Source organism: Corvus cornix, chromosome 3 (genome assembly GCF_000738735.6).
Source record: "Corvus cornix cornix isolate S_Up_H32 chromosome 3, ASM73873v5, whole genome shotgun sequence".
NCBI classification, from domain to species: Eukaryota; Metazoa; Chordata; class Aves; order Passeriformes; family Corvidae; genus Corvus; species Corvus cornix.
In genome coordinates, this window is record NC_047056.1 from 12,754,724 (window position 1) to 12,780,384 (window position 25,661).

General features: G+C 39.3%; 1 protein-coding gene across 2 annotated transcripts in view; it reads left to right on the forward strand.

Annotated features, from left to right (window-relative positions):
* Positions 1-23,773, forward strand: part of CNIH3 (cornichon family AMPA receptor auxiliary protein 3) — a 54,198-nt gene extending 30,425 nt beyond the window's left edge. For both annotated transcript variants that reach the window (XM_039569664.1, XM_010393466.3), the window contains exons 3-6: positions 2,545-2,592; positions 18,035-18,147; positions 20,616-20,759; positions 22,707-23,773. In XM_039569664.1, the coding sequence (XP_039425598.1) occupies positions 2,545-2,592; positions 18,035-18,147; positions 20,616-20,759; positions 22,707-22,734 (333 nt within the window). In that variant the 3' untranslated portion in view covers positions 22,735-23,773. The remainder of the gene's footprint in view (positions 1-2,544; positions 2,593-18,034; positions 18,148-20,615; positions 20,760-22,706) is intronic.
* The last annotated feature ends 1,888 nt before the right edge of the window (positions 23,774-25,661 follow it).

Genomic DNA, 25,661 nt, shown 5'->3' on the forward strand with positions numbered 1-25,661 from the left:
CTGTGGCATAAGTTTTCGTTTTCAAAATAATTTGCTTTCTCTCTGTTCGGGCGTGGGATGACCCATGCTTCTCCCATATTGTCTGTAATAATGAACCAAAAGAGGTGCATGCCTGGACTTCTCTGTCCCATGGCAGGGCTCTAGATTCTCCTGTGGTTTAGGAGTAAATATCATATTCTGCTGTATCTGCATGGAAACGCAGTAAATACCTGGGACTGTAAACTCAGTTTTAACTAGTGAACCAAAAGTGCAGCCTAAATTTATGCATATCAAAATTCCTCTGATAATTAAAGCTGTAATCTAAGGTGATTTGGCTGACTACTGCTACACGTGTCAGTTTGTACCACGAGAACTGAGAGCAGAACTCGTCTCCCCACTGTGAATTACAATGGTCATGACACATGCTGAATTTGATCTCTACAGAGGATGAAGTTCTTGAATTGCCTACAATTGGTAACCAGATTCAGTACTAGTACTTTGCCATTTAACTTTGTTTCATAACTCAGCTGAGGACTTGCACTGCTTAGACCACTGATGATTTTAAGCATAAGCTTTATAATCCTAGAATACAATTTTTTTTTTACTGTTCACTAACACATAAGCAAAGAATAAGAAGAAAGAAATTACGTGAGGAAATCCTATAGAGGACATCAGTGGATGTAATCTGGTTTTGAATTTACTGGAAGTAATCTGATTTTCAATTCACTTTATCTGTTTTTATTTCCCATCTTGAGAACTGCAGACTGAATTTATATGTACCAAATTCCAGTAAACTGTTCCCTTCCTAAAACTTGAGATGCTCGGTGGAGATAATTTAATCTTATTTGAAAATGGTAATGGAGTTGGTCTCCATGATTAAAAAAAAGTTAACAAGTCCCTTTTTTTGTCATATTAGTGGTGCAATCAAAAAGTGAATCATAACGTTTCTAGTAAAGCACAGCAGAGTATTCTGTGGTTCACATACCTGACTTCTTGAAACTTTCTGTGATAACTCAAGCAATAATCTGAGATTGCTTTTTTCTGCACAGTATATATGTTGATGCCTTTTAGATTGTCATAAAAGGAAGATTTTTAGTGGGCATTTCTTGTATCTTTTGCCGAGTGAATTTTCCTTTTTCCCTGTGCACAGTGGTATGTGCCCATATTCCATTTTTTTGGTGGGGTAGTTTTCTGTATTGCACTGTAAGAGTGTCTGAAGTTTACCCACATGTCCTCCACAGTGTTTTCATGACAGAGGATAGAGGCTTTTTGGCAAGAGGAGGCTGAGTTAAAGACAAACCAGAGGCAAAAACAATGGCAGTACTGAGAATTTAATTCATATTTCCTGGTTTGCTCTCTATTACCTCCAGTTCAGAGATAGACTTTCTACAAGGTCAGCTGCAGTTGGCATCTGTCTTTCCACTTCTAAAGGCAAGGGAGCTTTCTGCAGCTTCACAGGCACATCCACACACATCCATTCTCACGTTTGCAACTGTGAGTCTAAAATTTCTGACTCTCTTTTAGCTCAGAGGCTCCAAAAAGAGGCACTCTATTTTTCTGACGCCTATCAAGCTGCCACTGCCTCGTTGTCTTTCCAAAACGATACTTTTTTTTTTTAAATGGCTTAAACTTGGGGACAGGAAAGGAAAACAGACATTCATTTGGAGACTGGAATAAAATTGCCACAAGTTTGAGTTTTAAAACATTTGAAAAGCAAAAAGCTTAGGTAGACTTGGCTTCTCACATTGGTATAGTACATTACCTGCTTTAAAAAGTTCATTGTTTGGAATATTTTTTGCCATGTCTAAATGAAAATATTAGATAGTCTTCTGAGGACAGCAAACCCACTCTGCCTTCTGCAGTGTAACTAACAGTAACTCCAGTCATGGGGTTATGCAGTGAAATTTGGTTTTGCTGGTGAGCTCCTCATTATGAGCCATTGAAAAGAAAGCCTGTCTTTGATTTGTCTTCTTTCTGTGAGTTGAGCTTAGAACATCTTTTGAGTCACAATGCCTAATTACAGTGATTTTCAGTATTTATGAATGCATCTGCTGTTTAAAGTGGCATTTTTAGGATATTTCAGATATTTTTCACTAATGTGTTAAATTCTAGTTTTACGTGTTCAGGCACCATTTTAGTGATAGAGGAAGAGCTGCCATGCAAACTTCATTGTTGTTTTTCCCACTCAGATTTATCTTGAAGCCAGAGGTTGGGTACCTGAAAATGCAAGACCAGGTCTCTGTGGTATAAACTGGCACAATTGGATAGAGCAAAAAATGCTGACTTAAAATAGAGTTGCAGCCTCTGGCTGAAGGCTAACATAGACTTGAATCCCCAGCTGATATTGTTACGCCCAGTAACAAATGAAAAATAACTTACTGGGACTTAGAAATGGGAAAATCATTTGGCTTGCAAGCAGTAGGTAAGAATTGAATGCTGTCATTTCAGATTAATAATGTGTTGCTTCACTGCAGCCATTAATTAAAACATTGACCCCTTGTAATATATTGTCTTAATTTATAACACCAGCTAATCTCCTGCCTTTCCCTCACTTTCTCCTGACAGAGGGAGCGGCTGAGGAATATTGAGCGGATTTGCTTCCTCCTGCGAAAGGTGAGCATGAACCAGCCAAGGATTTGTGAAGTTTATGAGAATTAAAGCCATCCCGTGGCAATGTGCATTTATTTTCTCTTTGATCCTCACACTCTATTGATGGAAAGCTGGATTCTCCTGTGAAGTGAAAGTCGTGATGACCTTGTAAGGACAGAGTAAGACAAATTATAAAAGGTTGATGTAATAGAGGGTGTCTGGATAAAAACTGAACTTTGGAACATCAGCCCATTTATTTTGGGACAAGCTTTTCCAAGGTGGTGAGTCGTTTTGCAGTTGCAGCTGGAGGTTCTTTTATAGTCCTATAAAACTGCTGTTATTGTTGTAGTACAGGCTTTAAAAATACCCTTTTTTTGAACAGTGGCTTACTATTTGACATGCTGAACATTTTTATTAGTTACATATCTAGTGTTCAAGGTTTCTGGTTGATGGAATAGAATAGTTGATATAATATGTGTTTTAGCTTGATGAAAGTGAGATGCTGAGTGCCTCAGTTTCTGAGGGATTTAAAGGAGCTGATACATTGTGGGTTACTTATCTGTGGCTTCAAAGAGCATTTTCATAAACAATCTTTGTTTTCCTGACTGTGTCCTGTTGAAGTAAAAATATCATAGTTCCAAACTACTTTATTCTGTGTTCAAGTTTCAATGTATTGTGTTCTGCAGGGTGGTAATGAAGCCTCCTAAATCCTGCATTTTTCGTTAAAAAGGTCGTCACTGAAGTGTGGACTGCTGAACACACCCTAATCAAGCTAAGACCTAAATTGAGATAGGGCTTTAAGAAACTGATGGCCTCATCCTTAGAGGTTTTGGGAAAGATGGTGCTGGGGATTATCATTTTGGGCTGATCCAAAGGCATGACTGTGACTCCATGCATACATAACCTGTGGACTGTCATCCTCTGATCAGTCAGAACCTGAATAATGTCTCTTTGGCACCACTGTGAGCGTGGGACTGTTAGGAGCCACATTTAAGTACTTCCTGAGCCTGTTTATGACACTTGGGGGATATGAAAATAAGAGAAAATACTTATCACCAATAGCTTTCCACTTTATCAAACAGGCAGCCAGCCAGTCTCAAGCTGTGTCCCAGTTTCTTGGACATAAAGCAACTGTTGAGTGATGGTTTATTATATGTGAGCCCCATGGGAATGCCTTGCCTGCATCAATGTTTAATTTTTATTGAGCCTCAGCCTCGTTGTGAACAGCAAGATGGAGCATTTTGGCTAATTGCTGACTCTGTATTCATAAGGGATTGCCTTGCTTCTGGTTCACTTAAACGGTTTGTTAATTCAGCCTCTCCTTCTAAGTTCTTTGGGGACACATTTGTTTTAATTGAGAGATTATATGCAAGAAGAGAAGGGTGCAATAACTACAGAGATTTGTAGCCTTCAAATCTGACAACCACTAAAAATAGTTGGGTTTTATGTAGTATAGAGGAAAATTGAGGAAAAACAGTTAAGAATTGAGTGTCAGCTATATTGATACAGGAAAATAGCAGTTAGGATGCTTCCAGCAAGTACTAAATATATCCTTCAATATTGTGTGGCTTTAGGATCTGTTTCTATTTCTATGAAACAACAACATACCTGTTTTGAAGTCAGGAAGTTTTTTTAAAGGGCTTTGAAAGCAGTGCTGTTTTGCTATTTATGACACTAGAACTTAATGTCTAAGAGATGATGTAAATTTGGTTTTTTAAAGAGGTTATAGGTGGGCTATAAAAGTATGTTCAATTTCATGATACACTGGTTTTAGAAGAGGTTCTTGGGAATTGTTAAGTGGGCATACGTCATATAAACCTGATCCCAGTGAGCAAAGACTTTTTTAAGGATGTATTTTTGGGTTTATCTCCAAAATACTTGGAGAAGTTTATTGTCAAACAGTGACCAGGTATGTGTTATTTCACCAGATATTATATAATTTATCTAAGTTATTTACATTTTCCAAAATAGAATGGAGGATGTAACTGTTCTGCAGCCAGGCATTTTCTGATGTTTGGTTTGGGGAAAATGTTTCTAGGTCATTAAAACAAGCAGGATTTGTCTGAAGCAGATATATATGATGCTGTCATGTACACAGGCAGGAACACATGGGTCCTTGTTTCTATGGTGCTGTAGGATTAGATAAGCCCAAATTTTCTGGTTACTGGAGAACAATTGATTATGCATAAGGAAGCTATGAACGTTGTTATAGCCACAGTCAGATCTCTCCTACCCTGAAGTAAATGAGAAGAAGGCTTATTTTCTGAGCCCAGCACCACCTGAGGTTCTCTCAGACTACAGATATTTCATTTTATTCAGTGGTGTGGGGCCTTCTAGGATAGACTTGTGCTGCAAACTGTTGAATATCCCATTACATGGACACTGGTTGCTGTACAAGTGTCAGATGATTGACACAGGACACACACCAGTATGAGCAAATGCTGTGGAGGCTTTTTTGCTATAAATTGCCTTTGTTTCCCTAAGGATGTGATTCCATGGCTCACTGCAGTGCTGTCCAGGGGACACAAACTAGTGCTGGGTGGGAGCAGAGCAGTACGGAGCATCTCAGGCTTCTTGGGCTCATCAGCCCTGCTGAGGGGTGCAAAAAGCAAGGTGTGCCTGTGAGGTCTACCATGATTTTTACAGTCAAATATTTTGTTGGGGTTGTTAAAATATATTCAGTTACTGATGACAGCAATATTATTTAATTGTAATTGCAGTTGTATTTCAAGAAATCTATGTAACCAATTGATTCCTTATTTTTTAATTCCTAATTGGTATTTACATTAGCACTGAGGACAATTAGGAATTTCCTAGATTAAAATACAGTGAAATTCATTAATCAACCATTGTAATATTATTACTTTACCTTGGAGGAAATTTAAATTAAATTTTGATCAGGTTTGCATTATAATTTTTTAATTAATTCAATAAATCCTACTAAGGAGGAGAGTTGATTGAACTTCTTGATCAGTGAACACGTTTCAGATTTCAGTTTGCTCATGCCAGACAATGCTCAACAATATAAGTAACCTTTCTCCAATTATCAGCAAATATTTGTTTTTAAAGCCCATTAAGCTAAAGTAAGAGTGATTTATGAACATCAGAACTGGAACTTAACCGGGAGGGAGTTGAGGTAGATAAAAGACAGACTTTTACACATTTTTCTAATGTAGTGCAGCATTTTAGTTAAGTTATGCCTAAAATTCCTAAAACTTCAAGTGTAAGAAAATACTGTACCAGAGCTCAATCCTTTTTCTTGATTTTATTTGGTTTTGGGGTTTTTTTTGTTTTTGTTTTTTGGTTTGGTTTTTTTTTTTCAATTCCTGAAGGGATGATTGGAAGAGAGTAAATTCAGCAAGAAATCTAACCACAGGCAAGGTGACATTAATCTCAAAGATGTTCCAGATAAACTTGAACTGTCTTGAAAAATACAAACAAATGCGCAGACAAAAACCGCTGCAGGGACGGTATTTGAATAACCAAACTTGGTCAGTTCAGCACTCCAGTACTAGCAGTAATATAGTAGATAGTGAATCAGGAGCTGGGGTTTTAAAACAAAACAAACCAAACCTAAAAACCTCTTCACCTAATATTTTTTGAAGCAAGTTTTAATGTTTTAGTTAGGTGGTTGGGCAGTGCCAGTGCTTGGTCTGGTCTTGTACCTCTGTCACTGTGGTTTCCAGTGGAGCTGGATCTGCTGTAGAAATGGTGGAAATTTATTATGTATTCAGTAGTTCTGGTGTTTACCAGATTCAGTTCTGGTTTTTAGTACTTGCAAAAATAAAATAAATATCTATTTTAAGTTTATATTTCATTATTTGGTAAATAACCAAACCTGATGTTACCTCAAAGAGCAGTTGTAGAAGCCATTCCATTCAGACTGAGATAATGTAAATAAAATGTAAGACCTAGAGAGGGTAATATAGAATTCTAGACATCTGAGTGTCTGCACTGTTTTGTTTTGTATGTTTCAATATTTACCTACTCTGTAAAAAAATTAAAATTACTCATATGTGTGCAAGTAACAGTAATCCAGAGACATGAACAAACAGAAGTTTGAAGGGTTATGGGTTAACACCACAGGTTCAGCTGTGGACAGAGCAATCAATCTGAGGATGAAGATAAGGCTTGATCCCATGTCTGTCATGCCTGTTTGTCAACATTGAATGCAGACTCTCAAAGTTTGGACAAAACCCCACAATATGTTTGGTGAAACATTGCTGAGCTCATTGGATCAGCTAACAGGGAACAAGTTAGCTTTTAGGCTTTTCCTTAACAGCAGAAGAGGCTTATTTGAGTATGGATGTTCTTTTTCTTTATATGTGTCTAACTATTATGTGAAATCACCACTCTTAAAAAGTAGCCCCGTCCTTCCTTGTTTACCCTTACTCAGCTGATGATTCTTCCTGCATATTTTGGACCAATGTGCACTAGAGTAATTGCCATATGAAATAATTTTTTTACTTGGACCTTGATAGGCTCCAGACCTTCGCCTTCTGGTGGCTCCTACCATTCCCTGCATGCAGCAGCTACAGTGGCCACTCTCCTTTGGGGAGTGTCAGGTGTCCCAGTAGCTCATTTCAACTGACTGATCACATTCTTTCCATCTTGATAAATTTTCTGGCTATTGCAAGGATCACTCTCTCTGTGGTTCTGCCTCATAGTCACTGGCAAGCCTGAGATAATGCGATGGATTTTAAGAGTGTGGGTTTGGGTATGTCTGTTGGTTGCTTCGTCGTGCGTTTAGGGATTTATGGACATGTGACATTCTTTTACCCAGTCTGCAGGCTGATAGTCATTAGCAGACGACTTCTGTAAGCCTATAGCATGGCTCATTAAAATGCCTAATGTGAGGTTATATAAGCAAATTTAGCAAATGTGATGCATAATCACAAGGAATTTTGGAAGTGGTGTGTAATCATCCATATTGTAAGAAGGAATCATACTTTCTCCCTGGGGCTGAGAAATCTCCTAGGTGGAAACTGCAGCAGCAAGAAAATTAGTTTGTTGTGAAACTGGGAATAGCAGCAATGGTTTTACCTTGGTAGTGCTATATGTTTTTTACAACCTCAGTAAACATGTTTTAATTCCTCATTAAGTTGGACTTAGCAGAAAAAGAAAATGTTGCAGCATAGCCACACTTAGAGGGATAAGTCTGCAGGGTTAATGCATCCCTGCTTTCCTCCTAGCACGTAGTGGACACTTATTCTTTGAAGCTTAGGTGTTTGTGTTATCCAGGAGGAAAACAGAATTTTCAGTCTGGTAATAAGGCATTTTTGGGCTGTGGAAATGGCAGTGATATTCTGCCTTGCAGGAGAAAGAGGCTGATGTTTCCAGAGTTCTGATGAACTGCTGCTGTAACAAAGATCACAAAGGGAACAAAAAATGGCTGCGTGTGGCATTTTTCCTGTTAATAGTGATTCTTACAATGATGGAGCACATGAACTTTGTCCACTCTCATTAGAGACTGAGGAGTTCATCACTGTTACTGGCTCCTCAGCACATGTTGTATTTCTTAATGTATCTAATGCTCTCTCCTTTCACACCTCACCGATGTGATGAAACTGCTGAGTTTTGAGTAACCTTCTGGGCAGTAGGAAAACTGTCAGGAGACTCTTCCCACAGAGTGACGAGGAGCATAAACCCCAATCAAGAGGCAATGTGGATATCTTCTGAAGAGTGAATATAAAGTTCTGTGAATAGAAGATATACTGCAGATACCTAGGGGGTTATTCAATGTCTCACTGTGACTCAGGGCAATACAGAAGGTTGTACCCAGGCAGGCATTGCTGTGTATAAAACTATTTAAGTAAATACTATGTATTTTTAAGATTATTTTTATCATCTGAAATGCCTTTTTTTTTTCCTCCCCAATCTTTGCACTGCAGTTCAGTGGTTCAGAACAGAGTTCTGAATCCTTTTGGTTGGATTACATTAGGTAGTTTTGTTATTAACTGGCCTGATAAGCAATGTGAATCTGAAACAGGTGTTCATTAATAGTTTTTTTTAGAGGTTTAAACATATGATCTGTTATTGGGACTACAGTGATATTCTGAATTAACATTATCAGATGAAAACTTCACATTTTAATAGTGTCTTAAGTCAAAAGAGTAGTTTTAGGCTATTTTGTTTGTCTTCTTTCTGGAAGGAAATATAATACTATGCTTTTGTTGTCTTTAGGTGGATGTTCTGTTGTCTTATGTTTTGCCACTTCTTGAATTTTGCATTTGGTTCTCTTAGTTGGATACTTTGGTCTTTTAAAGGTTGTGTTGTGCTTCAGCCAGAGATGACTTTCAGCAAGACTTGGCTCTCCTTTTCCATTATGTTTGCATTGGTGTTTGTGTTACAGAAGTGCTTTTGGTCTCATGTAAAGAATAAAGCCTTGTTGTGTCAGATGCTACAAAACCCACATGGTAAATAGGAAGAGCATTTGTTTGCACTCACAAGACATGTACACAACAGGAAGGGAGAGGTTGCACAGTTATTCTGATGATAGAAATCTTGTTTTTGGAAACCTACTTAGTTTTGTTGTTAGCGGGCATAGCTTGAATCTCTTGTTTTTAACTGAAGCTAAAATTGTTAGCTGTTTTTGAGGGGTGTCAGTAATTGCATGGGGCCTCAAATCTCTTCAGCATCTGTTCAAATCCAGCCCAGTTTGGAGTCAGCCTCGAACTACTGTGGTCACATTGATGATTGTTGGGAGTAAAATGATCTGGTGTTGTATGCTTAGAGACTTGGGATGCTTCCTCTACAGAAGTGTTAATAAAATAGGCAGTAAGATGAGATAGATCTCTGTCAACATCACAGTAAGTATGAGCTACACCCCTCTGCTATACACACATACACAAAATTAGCTTCCAGACTGCCTCAGAAGAAATTCCAGAGTTTGCATGCAGCCACTGGAATAAAGGATACTGCTGTTTCCGAAGTACTGATTAGATCTGCAGATTTTGTAGGCTGTAAGCTTGCCATGCTGTTCATATCCTGTCAGTTAGGATTTGGACTGTGATTGCATCATCCTTCGTAAAACTAAATTCATTGAAGTTCTTTTCTTGAGGTGCCCCAGAACTTTTTCAAATACATTAGGCTCTGAGTGTGTGTGAGAAACCCAAAACTGGTGTGTATCTCACTACTCCATCCTTATATGAAAGTTGCTGGTAAACTTCTATTGCATGATAAAGCCAACTTTATTCTGGCCTTCTGAGTGGCTCTGACAAGATATTTTTACATTTGGAGAGAGCAACTTTACACTTCAGGGATAAAATTTGAAGTTAGCTAAAAATGTATTAGTACACAAGTTTTAGTTTATGAAGATCATGACTTATGGTGGAGTTCTTTTTAGACAACTTTCACACAGCATCTCTCATTAGTCAAAAGAGGCAGGAGATAAATGCTAAATCTTCTGTTCATGTGAACAGTGGGGCTGTCCTTAGGTTATACAAGGAAAAGAAAGAAGAATGTAACTTGATAGGAGAAGTGGAGATACAGGAAAGGGAAGTAAAATATTTGTAACTGAAATATGACACACTTTCACTAGCTCTGTATTGGTTTAATTGTTTTCTGCAGCTTGCCTAACGGAGGATGGAGTTAATATATTCACAGTGATTCACACTTGGTAGAGATTTTGTTTGCACCCAGAAGGATGGAGGACATAATGATTTTCCCTGAATCTTGCAATATATTTCCAGTACAGACAAAATTTAGGCGTTCAGTACCTTTGTTACTGAGCTGCCTTTTTCAGTTTTGCTCTCTGACAGGAAATTCAGTACAGATCATCTAAAAGCTTCTCTCTTTCCCTCCCTTAAGTCTTTTCTGCCCACTTTTTTGTTACATTTGTTATCTGTGAGCTGTGGAATGGGATAAAATGGGGTATGCCCTATTCAGTTAGTCTTTTGGGCGCCCACATAGTTTTGAATTTCATCAGAAAGAGTGGAACTTGGCACAGTAGCTATTTTGCAGAACTGATAATAGAATTGGGATCAAAGAGCAGGCAGTATTTATACTTCGTACACAAATAATCCCATGAATGTTGCTTGACTAGAGATAGTGCATCTTTGTCACACTTTCTGTTTTGTTTTAAATAGATTACATTCATATTTACTGAAAAAGTATTACTATTGCAGTAAAAATACCGACTATAATCCCTTTTGTCCTTTCTTTGGATACACTATCATATCTGGAAAGAAAGTCCTTAAAATAGGACTAAAGAACTGAGAGGAAGTGTAGTATTTCTGGCAGGCAATTCATTCACTACTGACACTCATTTATTAAGTGCATTGTGCCAACACTATTTCTAGTCAATTTCACAAGTTCCTGAATTCAGCACTTTTGAAAAGTTAGAACATAACAATTGTTATTTTTAGCAGTAATTGCCTAAGGATGTCTGTGTGCTTACCTAGGGATAATGAGAAGATAGATCCTGCTGTGTCTGCCAGGTGCTCATAGCAGGGGGAGCTTGTAAGGGGAGAAGTTACGAAAACTATTGCAAGAGTGAAGAGTTCAAACTTGTGACTCAGCCACAGTTTGGTCCTTATCCCTCTTTTACTCCAGGAGGGAAGTAAGATTTGCCAAAGTGATGCCTGATGAAAACTGGAATATCCTTTGAAGGGAGATATTTGTAGTGTTATTACTCATGAAAATATGTATGTATAAAACTATTTCAGTTTAACTGACTATATTTTGCTGCTAGTCTCATCTCTAAGTGTTTAGTCAATAATCAAAGTGCCAAACAAAGTACCATCCTGTAGCTGATGACCTCTCACTCTACAATTCAGCTTCTCCCAGTCCTGCTCTGGAGGATATGTAAACATAAGTCCTTACAGTGGGAGAACATCACAAGTAACAGCGGAATAAGCTGAGGATGCAGCAAAAATGTAGATGAGTAATGTCATCTGTACTGTGCTCCTGAGAGCAGTGTACTTCTCAGCCACTTGGGGTGATGCGATTTATGCATCTGTTCCTCAGAGCTGTGTTGAAATATTGGCAGAATTTGACTTGCTAATGGCCTATATTTGCTCTAATTCAGTATGCAATAAACTAAGTATTTGCATTTTCATAAAATGAAGGAAGTTAAACCAAAGGTCACTGCTCTGTTTAGCAGAATGTTCGGTGTGGGTTTAAGTTGGGATCACACCCTATAAAGCTACTATGCAATTACAAAAAGCAATATAATTCCTAAATGTAGAGCACAATAATTTTACACCATACCTGTTTATGGATGCAGTCGTTTTCTGCTGTGAGTTAAATGTCCTACCTTGCATCTCGTTGCTGGTGTTTTCTATAAAGCTCTTGTACTGCCAGGGAAGGAAATGTCTTTGCCATGTCTGCACTGCACCAAATCTGCTTCCTCAGACTGACAGTCTTTACACACCCAGTACAGAAACAGCCCTTTAGTGAACGCTTAGTTTTCAGCATTTATGGAAGTGTCAGTCTTAGGCAGACCCCCAGGAGAAGGCCTGAGGGCCCTTCCTGAGCCGTGCAGATGGCTGAACTTCATTTTGATCATTCCTGAGGTTTCTGTATTCATAGCCCTGCCTGTGAGCTGGGGGGCTGGTTTTGTGGCTCCTAATGAGCAGCTGCAGTGCTAATTGCCGTTCTCCCCAGCTTTGGGTGAGCAGACAAAGGCAGCAGGAGCTCTTGGAATAGCCCAGCTGCGGGGTGTCCTGGCTGGTTGTGCCTGAAGTACAAAAGTGAGGTAGGGCAAGACGGGGTTTATTACCCTGTTTTCTGCCAGTGCTGTGGACATTAGAGAAGTTCACACTCCGGGGTTGCTAACCCAGCTTCTGTTACTGGTTCTGAATTAGTGTGAGGAAAAGGAAGGTCATAAAGATGTCTCCTGATCCCTGCTGAGTGGAAAAGAACAGTTTGCAGAGGAGATACACTTGCAAGATCACAGCACATCTGCCCTAATGACGTGCCTTCCAAGGATGGGGCACTTCTTGAATTGTGCCGCTGCCCTGCAGACCTTTCAGTCTTTTTTTAAATCCGTTTCATAACCTCTTTACCTGTTGGCTGCTGTGACCTCCCATGGGCTCTGCAATACCAAAATATTTATAGATACTCCTGATGAATGTCCTGTAAAGACCTGATTCTCATCTGTCACTCCTGTTGAATTTATTACTGGTCTTAAGAAAAGGCTTAAATATTCTAGTCATAAACTAGCTCCAGTGGAATCTGTAGATATTGAATATAATTATCCCCATGTTGCTGAAGAGAGAAACGAGACAATGAGAAGTGAAACGATAGGCCTAAATATAGATGTGTTTAGTAGCTGAGATGGAAAGAGCATCCAGAAATCCTATATTTTAATATTAGATTTGGTACTGTGTTACAGATGGATATGGAGTGAGAATAGTAATTAGGCTCTTTGTGTTACTTATTTCATTGTCTGGTATTTGTGCTGTGGAGTGACTTATGTTCACATCCCCTTAAAATAAATGTTTAAAGGAATTCCAATAGCTCTTTAGAATAATTAAATTACGTTCATAAAGCACTGGCTTTTTGCTGCTTTGTTTCATTGTGATCCTGAACAGTGGGTGGAGGGGTGAAAACACAGATGTTATATCCCTTTTCGTTTTTATTTGTGCTCTGCATTTGGTCTGTAACATTACATCTTGCATGTGTGCACTGCTGCTCTCCCCCAGATAAAATGTAAAGCTATATATATATGAACTTAGTAGGTTCAACTGCACGTTGTCCTTTTGATGATCTGGAATCCATTTCCCAGGCATTCCCTTTTCAGCTACTTGCACACATCTGCCTAGCAAACTGCTAAATACTTCTAGAGGTTTGCCTAACATGGTGTTGAATTACTTGAAACGGTTTTGTTACATGTTTGTGTTATAACAATTTGATGCCACTGAATTTCTAAGTGATTTCTATAAACAGCTAGAGAACAGTCTGTAGAGGCACAAGCAAGTGTGGATTTTAACAGGAGAATTGAAATAAATTGAACCTGAATATTTGGACTGAAAACCTTAGTATATTTGCTGTGACAGAATTGTATTGGGCTCTAGGGCAGCCTTTCAGAAGAGGTTTTGGAAGTCAAGTAACCCAAATCATTTAAAGTAGCTTAGAAAAATACACTAGAAAAGCAGAAAGATTTCCTGTATTTCAGGAGTAAATTTAGTGTTTCATGTGTTTGATCACTGCAAACAGTATGTTTAAACTGTTGGAATTATTAAGATGTGTGTGTGTATTTAAGTTACACACAGTTGACCCTTCTTCTTTGGTTTGTGCAACAGCAGGAGGAAACAGATGATTTGTTTCAGAGTATGTACATTCCACATACGCACACAGTCTGGGCTAAGGCGCATGCTACTGCTAGCTTTTTGTTTGGTCTTGCTTCCTTTTTTTTCACTTGCTTGCACTACACTTGTGATTTTTCTGGCCTGTGCTGTTCAGTTAGGGGAATTTTGGAGTCATTAAATAATCTCCCTTTGACCTCACAGTCCTTAACTCAGCTGACACTCTCCAGTAACCCAGGTTAGCTCTGGCAGGCTCTGTAGGGATGGGCTTTAAAGTGTTATTGAAATTACTCCTGTGTCCTGAAAACCTTGGGTACACCTCCACCCCCTCTTTCCCTGCTGCTGCTGAGGACCGATTCCGTCAGCTTTTTTGAGGGATGTGGTGGAAAAAGCAGCAAATGAGCACTGTAGTGACAAGCTGCAGTCATCCTCTGGTGCAGTAGCAATAACCACTGCAATAAAGCAGTGTGCACTTAAATCAGTCCTAATCTGGGGCCTGGGATTGATTCCACAAATGCATGGTGCTTTCAGTTTCTTGTTGCTTTCAGGTGGATGGAAAGAGGCTTGTGTGTTTTTAAGGTGAACAACTTGTTTCTGCTGGGGTAATCAACAGAGCTCTTAACATTGCAAGGAGACTCAACCCCCACTTCTCTCCAGGATTTTCCTGCCACCTGTGGGAGGAGAAGGCAGGCATTAAGAAGGGACCTTGTTTCAGCCTCTAACAGTGTAATGAAGACTCTCAGAAACCCTGGTAGGGTAGAGTGTATAGTGACTGGCAATTTCTGGGTACAGTGTAAAATCTGTGGTTGCAGTGCAGAGGTTGACATGCACAGATGGAGACTGATGTAGACTCTGAGTCTTTTGGGGGAAGGAACAGCAATTGTGTGAGAATTATTATTATTGTGTAGCACTGAGGAGTGTCGGTCTAAGCAAAGTGCTGGAAAAAAGCATCTTGACATTTCAGTGGCTTAAGAGTGACTGGGAAAACTGCTTGATTCACTTGTTGCAATTGATTTTCTAACTGTGAGAATTTAGTAGCACTGATGAAGGGATATTATTATTCCTGCTATAATATCTTCCCCGTTCTGGTTCCTGTGAGGTATTTTATGGGCCCTGTTCACTGGTGAGACAATCTGTAAGAATCATTCCATGTAAAAATGATAGTGTCCTGTAAAATCAAAATTACATTTTAGAAGAAGGTATCCACATGTAATAAGCAGAATAAGGAAGAAAGGTGCTGACAGAAAAAGACAGGGGTTGTTGTATAAGAACAACAGAATGGATTTAGGAAATAGGAAACAGAGTAAAATTATTTAGGACTGAGCTTCTCTACAGAGGCCTTTGTATTCCTATAAACAGAAAGAAGCTGCTGATAGGTGCTTAAATTCAGTGCTTGTTTTCCTTCTCTTTTAGTTCAGCCAAGCTTAGATGTCTAGCCATAGCAAAGCCTGCCTTATTTTCTGTGGAATTAGAGGAGAAGGATCTATCTACATGTGCATGTGTGTGCCTACTACTTTGTATGAGAATGAATTCTTGTGGTGAGATGGTAATGACTATGATAACCACCTAAGATTTTGCATTTTAAATGTGAATGATGAATTGTGAATAAGGGTTTTGAATATTTACTGATGTAGCTATTTACTTAATTATCCATATCAGAGCAGCACTTAGAAAGTTGTGATAGTTTCTTTTTCCCTTATGCTTATGTTATAGCAAAAGGCATTTCTGATTAGCAGCAATTTTTTTGTCTAGAAGCTGACTTCCTTCTCAGGTTTTCCACAGGGAAATATCAGCCAGCTGAATTTTTGGTGGTAAATTTGTAGTGCCATTTGAGCTTGGGACTCAAAGTGACCGAGTTGCATCCCTTAAGAATTATGCTGCTATGCCAGTTTCTCCTTCTTCTCCATGTTTCATAACCATCTCAAGCTTCATCTTGAGCTGTGTCAGAAAGCAGAGGTCGTTATCTGAATCAGGATGTTCCTGGTTCAAAATAGCAGTGTACTATTTATATCCTAACATGTTTACCATCTGACAGCTTCCTATGCTCTCACAGGAATGAATTAAAGACGGTTTAATTCCTGTTGCAGTTATCTGTATCACAGAAGTTGCTTTTCAGTTGAGTACCTCAGCAGGGACAACAAGGATTGACTGCTGCTTGTTTCTCAGCGAGCTTTCTTCTCTCCAGGAGCTGAATCCCATGTTTGCTAAAGTTGATTTCAAGTTTCCATTGTTTTTAGAGGATATCATGTCAAATTGCAGGATGATTCTTACAGCTAAGAACTGAGGCAGTGTTTTATTTTAGTTATTTACTTCACCTCATAAGCCTTGCTGTTAGTGCCTTTCTACATGCTTCCAATTCTCGCTCCTTTTAGATTTGGTCTCTTAAGTCCATCAGCTGAATGTAATTGGCTTTGCATGAATTCTCTCCAGAAACAGTGATCAGCAATGATCCTTTCTTAATTATGTCTACAGGAAAATACCACTCCAGGAAAAGGGTGGAAAGACATAAATCACCCATTTGCTGTTCCATCAAAAGCATAGATGGATTTAATTTACACCAGAAATTGTGACTGGAAAGTGAGCCTGCTGCTGAGAGTCCTCTGCTTCCTTTGTTTCCTTTCTAGTTTGACTGCAGATTTTTGTTTTGTTTTTCAAGCTCTGAATAAATCTTCACCGTGGGTTTCCTTCTCTGTTATTACCAGCCAGCCCACTGATCAGGCACCAGAGTTACAGTCTTGCTAAGTCTGTGTATTGTGTTGGAATCAGAGATCAAATATGTGAAAATGAATGTAATATGCTTTTAAGTGTTGTGATGTTTAGTGGGCAGACATACATCATGAAGACCTTTCTTGCTACAATTTGTGATGAAGATGAATCATTCTTTGGGGAAAGGTTATAGTCATGTTGTAAATCACATTCTAAAATTGAAAAAAAAGAAGATCCAGCAGTGATAAATAAGTACCATCTGGAACCTGAACTATATAATTGTATTGTGATTTGTCATCCACATAAGATAAGCCCTTGAGAATGTTTAAGTTGAAGGCATAGTCACAGAGATACCAAAATGTGTTAACTTCTTCAAGTACTGATGTGAAATGAATTAAAACAATACATTCCATGTGAGGTGGAAAGACTCCTAGAACCAAGATGATGTAATTCCTTGCAACACAGCTGTATGGGAGTAGGCATTTGGAGAAGCTGTATAGTAAATTTTACATTGTTTTAAGAAAAATAGGTCTCATTTTAATTATTTGACAGATGATAATGAATTTACATCAAAAAAAGGCCTCAAATGTCTTTTGTGATGTAACTTTGGTTGATGTATCTCCAAGATGAAGCAATGGATGCAGATTAGTTGTATATGAGCTTGTCTAGCTTTGAGAAATATCCACTGCTGGAAACTGTTCTCTTCTATTACGTGAAGAAAAGAAATAGGGATTGCTGAGAAGAGACATGGGAAGAAAACAAGAGAAGAAAGACAGCTAAGAAATGGGAAAGCAGTGAAAAAAGCAAAGTGCCTTTTGAAATAACTACTCTGAATCAACATCACATACATTTCTGCTTCTGCCAGCTACCCACTCATTTTCTCTTTTAATAGAAAGAATCATCATGGTTCTGAAACAAATAGTGTAGGGAGCCGTGGATTTTCTTAGGAAGTGAGTTTCCTGTCTTAGTGGGTTTGAGCTTGCAAGGCTTACTTAGTAATGGATTTGGTCTCTTTAGGGTGTATATAACATATCAAAATGGTAGAAGCAGCGTTTTATTTTTCCAAAGACACCCCTCCAATACAGACACAAAGCTTCAGGAATAGCTTTGTTTCCTTTCTGAATGCATGAGTAATAAAACTTCGTTCTTTGAAAACTCTTTTACTGACATTCATTTAGTCTCAACATGCTTCTGTGAGGGAGGTATTAATATAATGTGTGTTCTGTAGACATAAATCTGGAACACCAGATAAGACAGTATGTGATTTGTCCTATGCCTCTCATCAAGCCTTTGGAGTACAGACTTGGGTAGAACCTTAACCTGGCCCTGAGTCTTGTGCTCCTTGCTCAAAGCCACGCTGTCTGCCAGCTGAGGTATGTCTAGGGGCAGACACACAGGAGACTTGCAAGACTTGCAGAGTTGATTTGTTTTCTGAAAGACTACCTGGGTGACTAAAATCAAAGAGGTGTTTGTTTTACTGACTTCTGTTGTTTCTGTTCCTTTCCTTTTAGCTGGTGCTGCCAGAGTACTCCATCCACAGTCTTTTCTGCATAATGTTTTTATGTGCTCAGGAGTGGCTCACACTGGGGTTAAATGTTCCTTTGCTTTTTTACCACTTCTGGAGGTAAGCCCTTCTTTTATACGCTGACTGCTTGTTAGCCTTGCTTGCCAGCTCAGCACACATGCAGATTGTATGAACAATGAAGGACAGTGATAGGAGTATAGATGAGTATCTTCTGCCTAGAGGCTCTTGCCTATAAGCAGCTGAAACTTACACTTCCAGAGAAAAAGGAAATTTTTTTATGATTTAGGATGGCTAAAGAAAACATATGATAATACAGCTGTGGCTTTCAGTTACTTAGATGAATGTTCTGAAGGGTGTCAGGATACACTCGCCGCAAGCGAGTGAAAACATGGAAGTGAAATAGGCTGGAATCTGAATGTGGAACTTGATGAGGCTCTGAATACTTCACAGCTGGGGAGTTGTAAGACAGTTCATATTTGAAAGAGCTTGGACCTCTTCATTCAGCCCCAACAAGGAAACCTTTCCATTGTGGTTGTGAAATAGAGACTGGGCAGGTTGACAGATTTTTGTGTCTCATCTTCTTTGGCAGCTTTTTGATTTTTTTTTTTTCCAGTATGAAGTAAGTTGTTTCTTTCTGTGCAGTAGGGAATTTCTTTTCTGCAGGAGAGTTCTCTTTTAGAGACTCTTGGAGTAGGGATTGGAGTAGGTGAAGAGCTGTTTCTTCACACTGCCCATAGGAAGAAGTGGGGCATGTTCCCACTCTGGATCTCTGATTTGTCTTTATATTCACCGAGGGGCTTTCAGAGTTGATCACATAAGACCTGCTGTTGTTTTCCAGACAGGCAGTGCAGCTGCTGCTGCTGCATCTTCCTCTGCATTCTAGTGGAGGATCAGCCTTCTGTTGCTTCTGAAAATAACCAAGAGACATCAGTTTTTGTGGTTGTCAGTCTGGAGACTTCCCTAGTTTTGCATTTTCACAGTGTTTGTAAAAGCACAGATGATTTTTGTCTGTCGGGGTCTCTTTGTGTTACAAAGGTACATATGGTAGCCAGAAGAATAATTCTGTAAAGAAGTAAAAATCATCATGTCAACCAGGAACTAAAAAGTAGTAGCTTTTTTACACTTTTTTTCTGCAAAAGCTTGGTAGTAATGCAGAGTCGTATGATAAAGTGTATTATTGAGAAATTGGAGTGCCTGTGCAGTTCTCAGAAAGCTAAATGAAACAAAGCTACAAGTTCTTTTGTCCACACTGTTTTGCTCCAACAAAAATAATAATATTTTATGCTGCTCTTTTGCTAAGGGTTAACAACCAAAGTGTGACAATGATACCCATTTTAAAAGTTTCTAAAAACAAATATTACCAAGAGGAAAATGGTCAGACTCTAAGTAATGATACTGATCTTTGGAGAGAACTTTTGATTCTCTTTCTGTGATTCTTCATATGCTTTGCTGTAAGTACTCCATAATTGCTCCTGCTTTAACCACAGAGAGGTTTGGGTTCATTATGTAAAGTTCTGCACAGAACCATGGGAAGACGCTGTGTAATATCTTCATTCCAATGAAGAGAATTAAGCAAGATTTTACCTATGATTCTCTGTAAAACAATTTGCAATTTTATTAGAGATTGTAAATGGATGTGACTAACAATGGAAGGGAGAAAGGCAAAGTTATTTTGAGAACATCTCCTTTCAAAGTTTGCTGCTGGTCACTTGTTTGGTGTTTTTATATCTTCCTATCTGTCTATCTATCCATCTGTAAGCAATCAGCAATCTTCTGTTTACTTCATCAAAGCAGCAGAAATAACAATATTTCCTCTGATTTGTGCTGATTTTAGAGCAGGTCATTAACTTTGTTGAAAACTTCTTTTTTTTGTATTTGCTTTTGCTTTGTACTGCAAAGGAGCTGAGACAAAAGCCCCTTTGCCAAAGGAGTTCTTTTGTCACGATTTTCTCAAACATTCAGTCATTGCTGAGACTAATTAGAAATTTCTTCTGTGCAAGAAGGAAAATATTTTCCAAAGAAAATTATTTGGATGATACATTTTTGAGCAGTGCCACATGTAGAAAACATTAGTCAGCCACTTCTTCTGTTACTCCATATTGGCTTTTTTCCTTTCCAGAGCTGAAGGAACTTAGCTACCAGTTGATTGGGACTGTCACCTTTCATCATGTCTGAAATCAGTTGTGTAGGTGCAGTTAAAGTCCAGTAGTCCTTCCTCCACTCTGTGATCACAAACCACCATGTATTGTCACTCACAATGTGTATGTTATTAGTGGATAAGGCAGAAATAACTCTGTAGGAAGGGGAAATGTTTCAATGTGAAAAATTAACAGAACACAGTAAATCCACATTCATTAATTGCTTGGTTCCATAAGAAAGGAGTGCTTAGACTAGCTTCCTGATTTTTACAATGTCCAGAAATAGGGACTTGAAAAAGAAAGGGGGATTCCTCCTATATCATGGAAGATGGTAGTCTCCTGAGCTGGTGTTCAGGAGGGTGTGTATCTGCACATATTTAATACAGATTACTACAGAGCCATTCTGGGTGTCTTCTCCTGCTCTTCCAGGTATTTTCGTTGCCCAGCAGATAGCTCAGAGCTGGCATATGATCCACCTGCAGTCATGAACGCAGATACCTTGAGTTACTGCCAAAAAGAGGCCTGGTGTAAGCTGGCCTTCTACCTCCTTTCCTTCTTCTACTATCTCTACTGGTAAGTCTGGCCATTTCACTAAGAGAATAGCAGCTGCTTTTCATTTCATTTGTGAAATTGCATTTAGGAATGACTGGAACCAGTTGGACAATTTCCTTAGTCTCATAAAACTTGCTTCTGATGTTGGTTCAGGGAAGTACTCCCACTGACTGCTGACACTTCAGTACAGAATATTTACTGTTTACCTAAGGCCTGAACCAGGCCCCAGGGCCAACCAAAGGAAATAACTTTAACTTCTCTGTATAGTCTTTTAGGATGGGTGAAATAACAAATGTTATGCTAATGGCATTGCATGAAATAAAAAACTACAATTCCTTATGATTCAAGAGAATCAGAAGAAAATACACCTCTGGTGTAGTAATACTCAAGATGGTAAATAAATGGGTAGGTGGATGTTGGGTGGGAGCATGGGATGCACCATGCTTGTAGTCATTCCTACAGGCTCCCTTTCATGACAGGGTAAAGCCTGTGCGTGGTCCAAACCCCTAATTAAAGTACATTAATGAAGATACGATATGCACCCCAGTTGTGTGTTGTCCCCCTTCCCCTTTCATGTCACATGTCCTCAGTGCACAGGCACAAATGCCCAGTGCAAAAATATGTCAGAATCATTTAAGGTAAGGCCTTACCAGGATCCCAGTGCTTTTAGTCACCTCTGTAATCATACCATAAAAACTACTGGACGACAAACTTTAACACACTTTAAATGGAGGTGATGCTTTAGGATGCCTTTTTTCTACTCCTTTTTCCATGATGTATTTATATAGAGTTGCCTCTTCAAGCCAGTCTTGCATGTAGTCATCCCCCTGCAAGGTAGGTTTGCGTGCTGGTGGAAGAAAAGTGTGATTTCTCCTCTGATTACTGGTGTCTTATCTGTTCTGCTGTTCCCCACATCTTGAGGAGTCATTGCTGCACGTTGCTGTTTCTCAGCATTCCTTTTAAATGCTGTTGAGAACAAAGATTTCTATCCACCTGTGCATGTGTAGGTGCCTTTGTCTGCACATGAGAGCGAGAGGCTGGGAGGTGCCTAACGCACATGAAGATGGATATGGAATGGGAATTTGAGTAGGAGTAACTTGGTGGGTTTAGGCTGAGCAACTTTCCGTGCCAGTCCTGTTCAGGGGGCTGAGAGTGGAAAGCATGGCAGTTAAGCTAGACAAGCTCTGTCAGTAGTGCAAGGAGAGAAAGCAAGAAATGGCCAGAGAAAAGCATTTTTTAACTCCACGTTTTTGTGTTGGGATCAAAGTTGGCTCTGTAGTGTGGTGTAGCATTTCTCCTGTGACCTTACTGCTGTGCAGCTTCCTCTGAGCCCTTCATTCTAAAATGTGGCCATCATCCAAAATCCACTGCCTGGTGCTAGATAAAATAGTATAAATTACAGACAGTTTTTCAATGCTTTCCTGGGTATTGGCAGAATTAGAATTGCAGTAGAATGGAGCTGTGGCAATATACTCTGTTTTGTTCGCTTTTCAGAGTTGAGTTTAGTATGTATGGACTCAGGCCAGCTGGTGGCTGCATTTTATGTTTCTTCTAGTGCACAGAGTTTTTTTCCAAAGGAATCAAAACAATGCAGTTTCATGGAAAACCTTGCCTGCCCTGCCGAGAGTTGCCGGTTGAGGTTTTAAAGATCAAACACGTGAAAGCAAAATGGTTTTGTTTCTTCGCTGTTCAAATCCTCAAAAGCTCAGACTGAGCTTTAAAAAGCTCAAACACAGCTTGTGGTGCAGTAGGATGTCGATAATGAATTTGTTATTTCTTGAGTGCCTTTTGATACCCATCTTGAATACACCATAATTAAGATGCTTTAGAGAGATAGAAAGAATGCAAAGGAAGGCACAGGCCATTACAGTCAGACCTGAGGAACAGACAGCAAAGGGTTATAAAAATCAAAGTGCTCTGCATGCTTCAAAGGGATACTTTCATATTGTGTCTTTCTTTTACATTCAGCATGATCTACACTCTGGTGAGCTCTTAACTGAAAGATCATCGCTAAAGACTGAAAACAACAAAGGCTGGAGGTGCAAGGATGAGTGAACCAAGGGATGCATGATTAAAAAAAGCAAAGAGGAGAACTTTGAACCCAAGCAGTAAATACGGTACATGAAAGAGAGATCCAGCAAAGAGAAGCAGAATACCATGGGAGAATGGCTGAGTTAATTGTGTTTGTCTCCTGTTTCTCAATGTATTGCAACAAATGATTTTTCAAAACCCAAGCAAACAAAAAAAAAATAGCAACAACATGGGCCAAATTATACAACTATTCACCTCTCCAGGGATAATGCTGCTTGGTTTGGTGGATTTGTTAAAACTGTAATCCCTATAGCCCCTACTGTCTTCCAGAAAGCAACGCTTCTTATGGACTATTCTGGACTGAGGAAGCACAGGACAAGATGATCTTACACAGAAAGAAGAACTGTACCACATGTTCTGAAAATGAGTGCTGAGTGGACTTCATATATGATGTGTGGCTGTCCTACAGGGCTGTTTGCATGACTCTAGTCAAACAGGGGTGTCAAATCTCATGGAACCGCTTCAGTGGTTTTGGTTTCTTGGTTTTTGTCCCCAACCAAAACAACAATAACGAAGGAATTTGCAGTTTCAGTGTTCTGTATTCTAACTATATGCTATTCCTGCAGGTGAACATCCAGTATGTTTCTGTACTTCATTTGTGATGCACCAACACCATACAGTGAGATGTAGAAATACATTGGGTTTAACCTAATCAGGCCAGGCACTTACCAGAATAGTGTTCCTCTGACTGAAAAATACCCCAAACCAGGTAAAAGCTGCATATATTTAAAGAGGATTGTAACGTAGCTATTATATTCATCACAATGCTGGATAGCAAATACTGGACCAGCTAATTGTGGTCTGTAATTCTGTTTTGCAGTTGTACTTCTGCTGTAAAATTTAAGCTGGAGCAAATACACAAAATGTCTTTGTCTTGTATCAGGTTCCTTTTGAAAGATGTTCAGTTTTTTATAGTTTAAAGGTTTTAAAATTTTGTCATAGAATTCTCATTCGAATTCATTCGTATGGGCTGCTTATCTTTATACATATGTATGTATATACAAATACATATCTATATAAATACAATCTATTTACATTTTAGGTTAATCTCTTTGACTGACAGGTCAAAGGCATCAAGTGTCCAGAACTGCTGCTAAATATATTTCAGTGCTGATCCAGGTGAACCCAGGCTCGCTCCCTCAGAGTCACTGGTGCTGTGGGTAGTAGCAAGGCTGTAAACTCGAGACTAGCCCCAGAGCATGCACAGACACTGCTTGGCTCTTGCACTGGGAATGAGCTAATAAGGTAGGTTTCTACCAGAGATTGGCAGGGAACAGCATGGAGAGGCCCATCTGTCCCCTGCCTTGTTCACAGCTGGTCCTGTTAGCACGAGCTCGCTGCTCACCACATTTGGTCTGGCTCTTGAGAGCCAATAGAGTGATCCTGTACCAAGCTCTGAGGTGTTTTCAGTCTGGGCACAGGACTTCAGCAGGAGAGATGCAGTCTCACAATGGCTGCTGGGTCATCCCATGTCTGGCATGTTCCATATGGGGCTGGAGTTACTGTGTGCCTGCAGTGCCAGGACTCAGTCTGGTTTGATCTGGCTACGTTAGCAAAATTAAATCCTGTTAACCAGCAAAGCACAGTGGCTGCATGTAAACTGCTCCTGGACCACGCCAGCTCCCAAATCCTGCCTGGGCATTGCTTGGAATGGAGCTAGCTGGCCTGTGCAAACATTATACTGGGGTCATTCTGACAACATTTATGTGATGAAGTTATCCCAAGGGCTGACATTCTCTAATTTACTGTGGTTTCATTCTTTAATTTTCAGTAGTTTTTACTGGGTGTATTTTATCTTCATACAATGTAATACTCCCAGTTCTGGAAGCATAGGGCTGTCAAATCAGATGTTGGGGAGCTAATTTGGACTCTGATGGCTCATAGTTTTGGATTGCATACACCATAGAGGTGGCTGAACTGCTCTTGAAATCACACTGACCCTGCAGGCAGTACAGATCTGTTTTCTTGGAGTGAGCCTGAGCTAAGAAACTTCACTGGATCATTACAGAGCTAACTGATAAAGCTCTGCTGCTGTGGAGTAATTAGTGCACAGCCCATGAAAAGCTGATGATTGTAACTGAATTTCTTCTCTGCATCCTAACTAAAGCATCTAGTTCTACGGAAGTACAGGAACTAGATTCATAGGGACAAATCACAGTGAATAACTTCTAGATGTCTTGCTACCTCATAAAACTTTCATCTCTGAGCAGGTGACTGAATCTTTCCATGAATCTTCTAGGATTGCATAGGAGATGAAAAGAAATTAATTCAGGTTTCCTATATTCCAAATACATGCTTTAAAGTCAGTTTCATTGAAAGGCTTGGAATTTTGTGAGGTTGGATAGGTGAAAGTATGACCACTTGCCTGAAAACACACAATTTTCAGACCCTGAGGTTTAGGGATGAGCAGAACTGCTAGCAGGTCAGTTGTTTTCCTGTGGGGCTGAGTAGAAGCTCTGTGAGTGTAACTGGCACTGGCATGTAATTCTTGGCTTTGCACAAGAACCAGTTGTGTGTGTGCATCTTCTGAAAGTAACCTCAGGTGACTTCAAGGACTTGAGTGGACATGCTAGGTCATTTGAAACAGGTCCTCTATTTCAGGCAACGTCATCAATATACTTAGCAAACTCCACTGGAAAGCAGAGCACTTCATTTGATACTACTACTGCTTTGAGTGAGTCTTTCCAGGATTTCACTGCTCTCGTACTAGAAATATTTTTTTTTGTATTTCCAGAGTATATTTATTCCTGGATAATTTATTCCACTTGCTTTTGAGCCAACATTAGCCTAACTACACTCTCTCTCATGCTGCTTAAGATTTCAGTATATAGA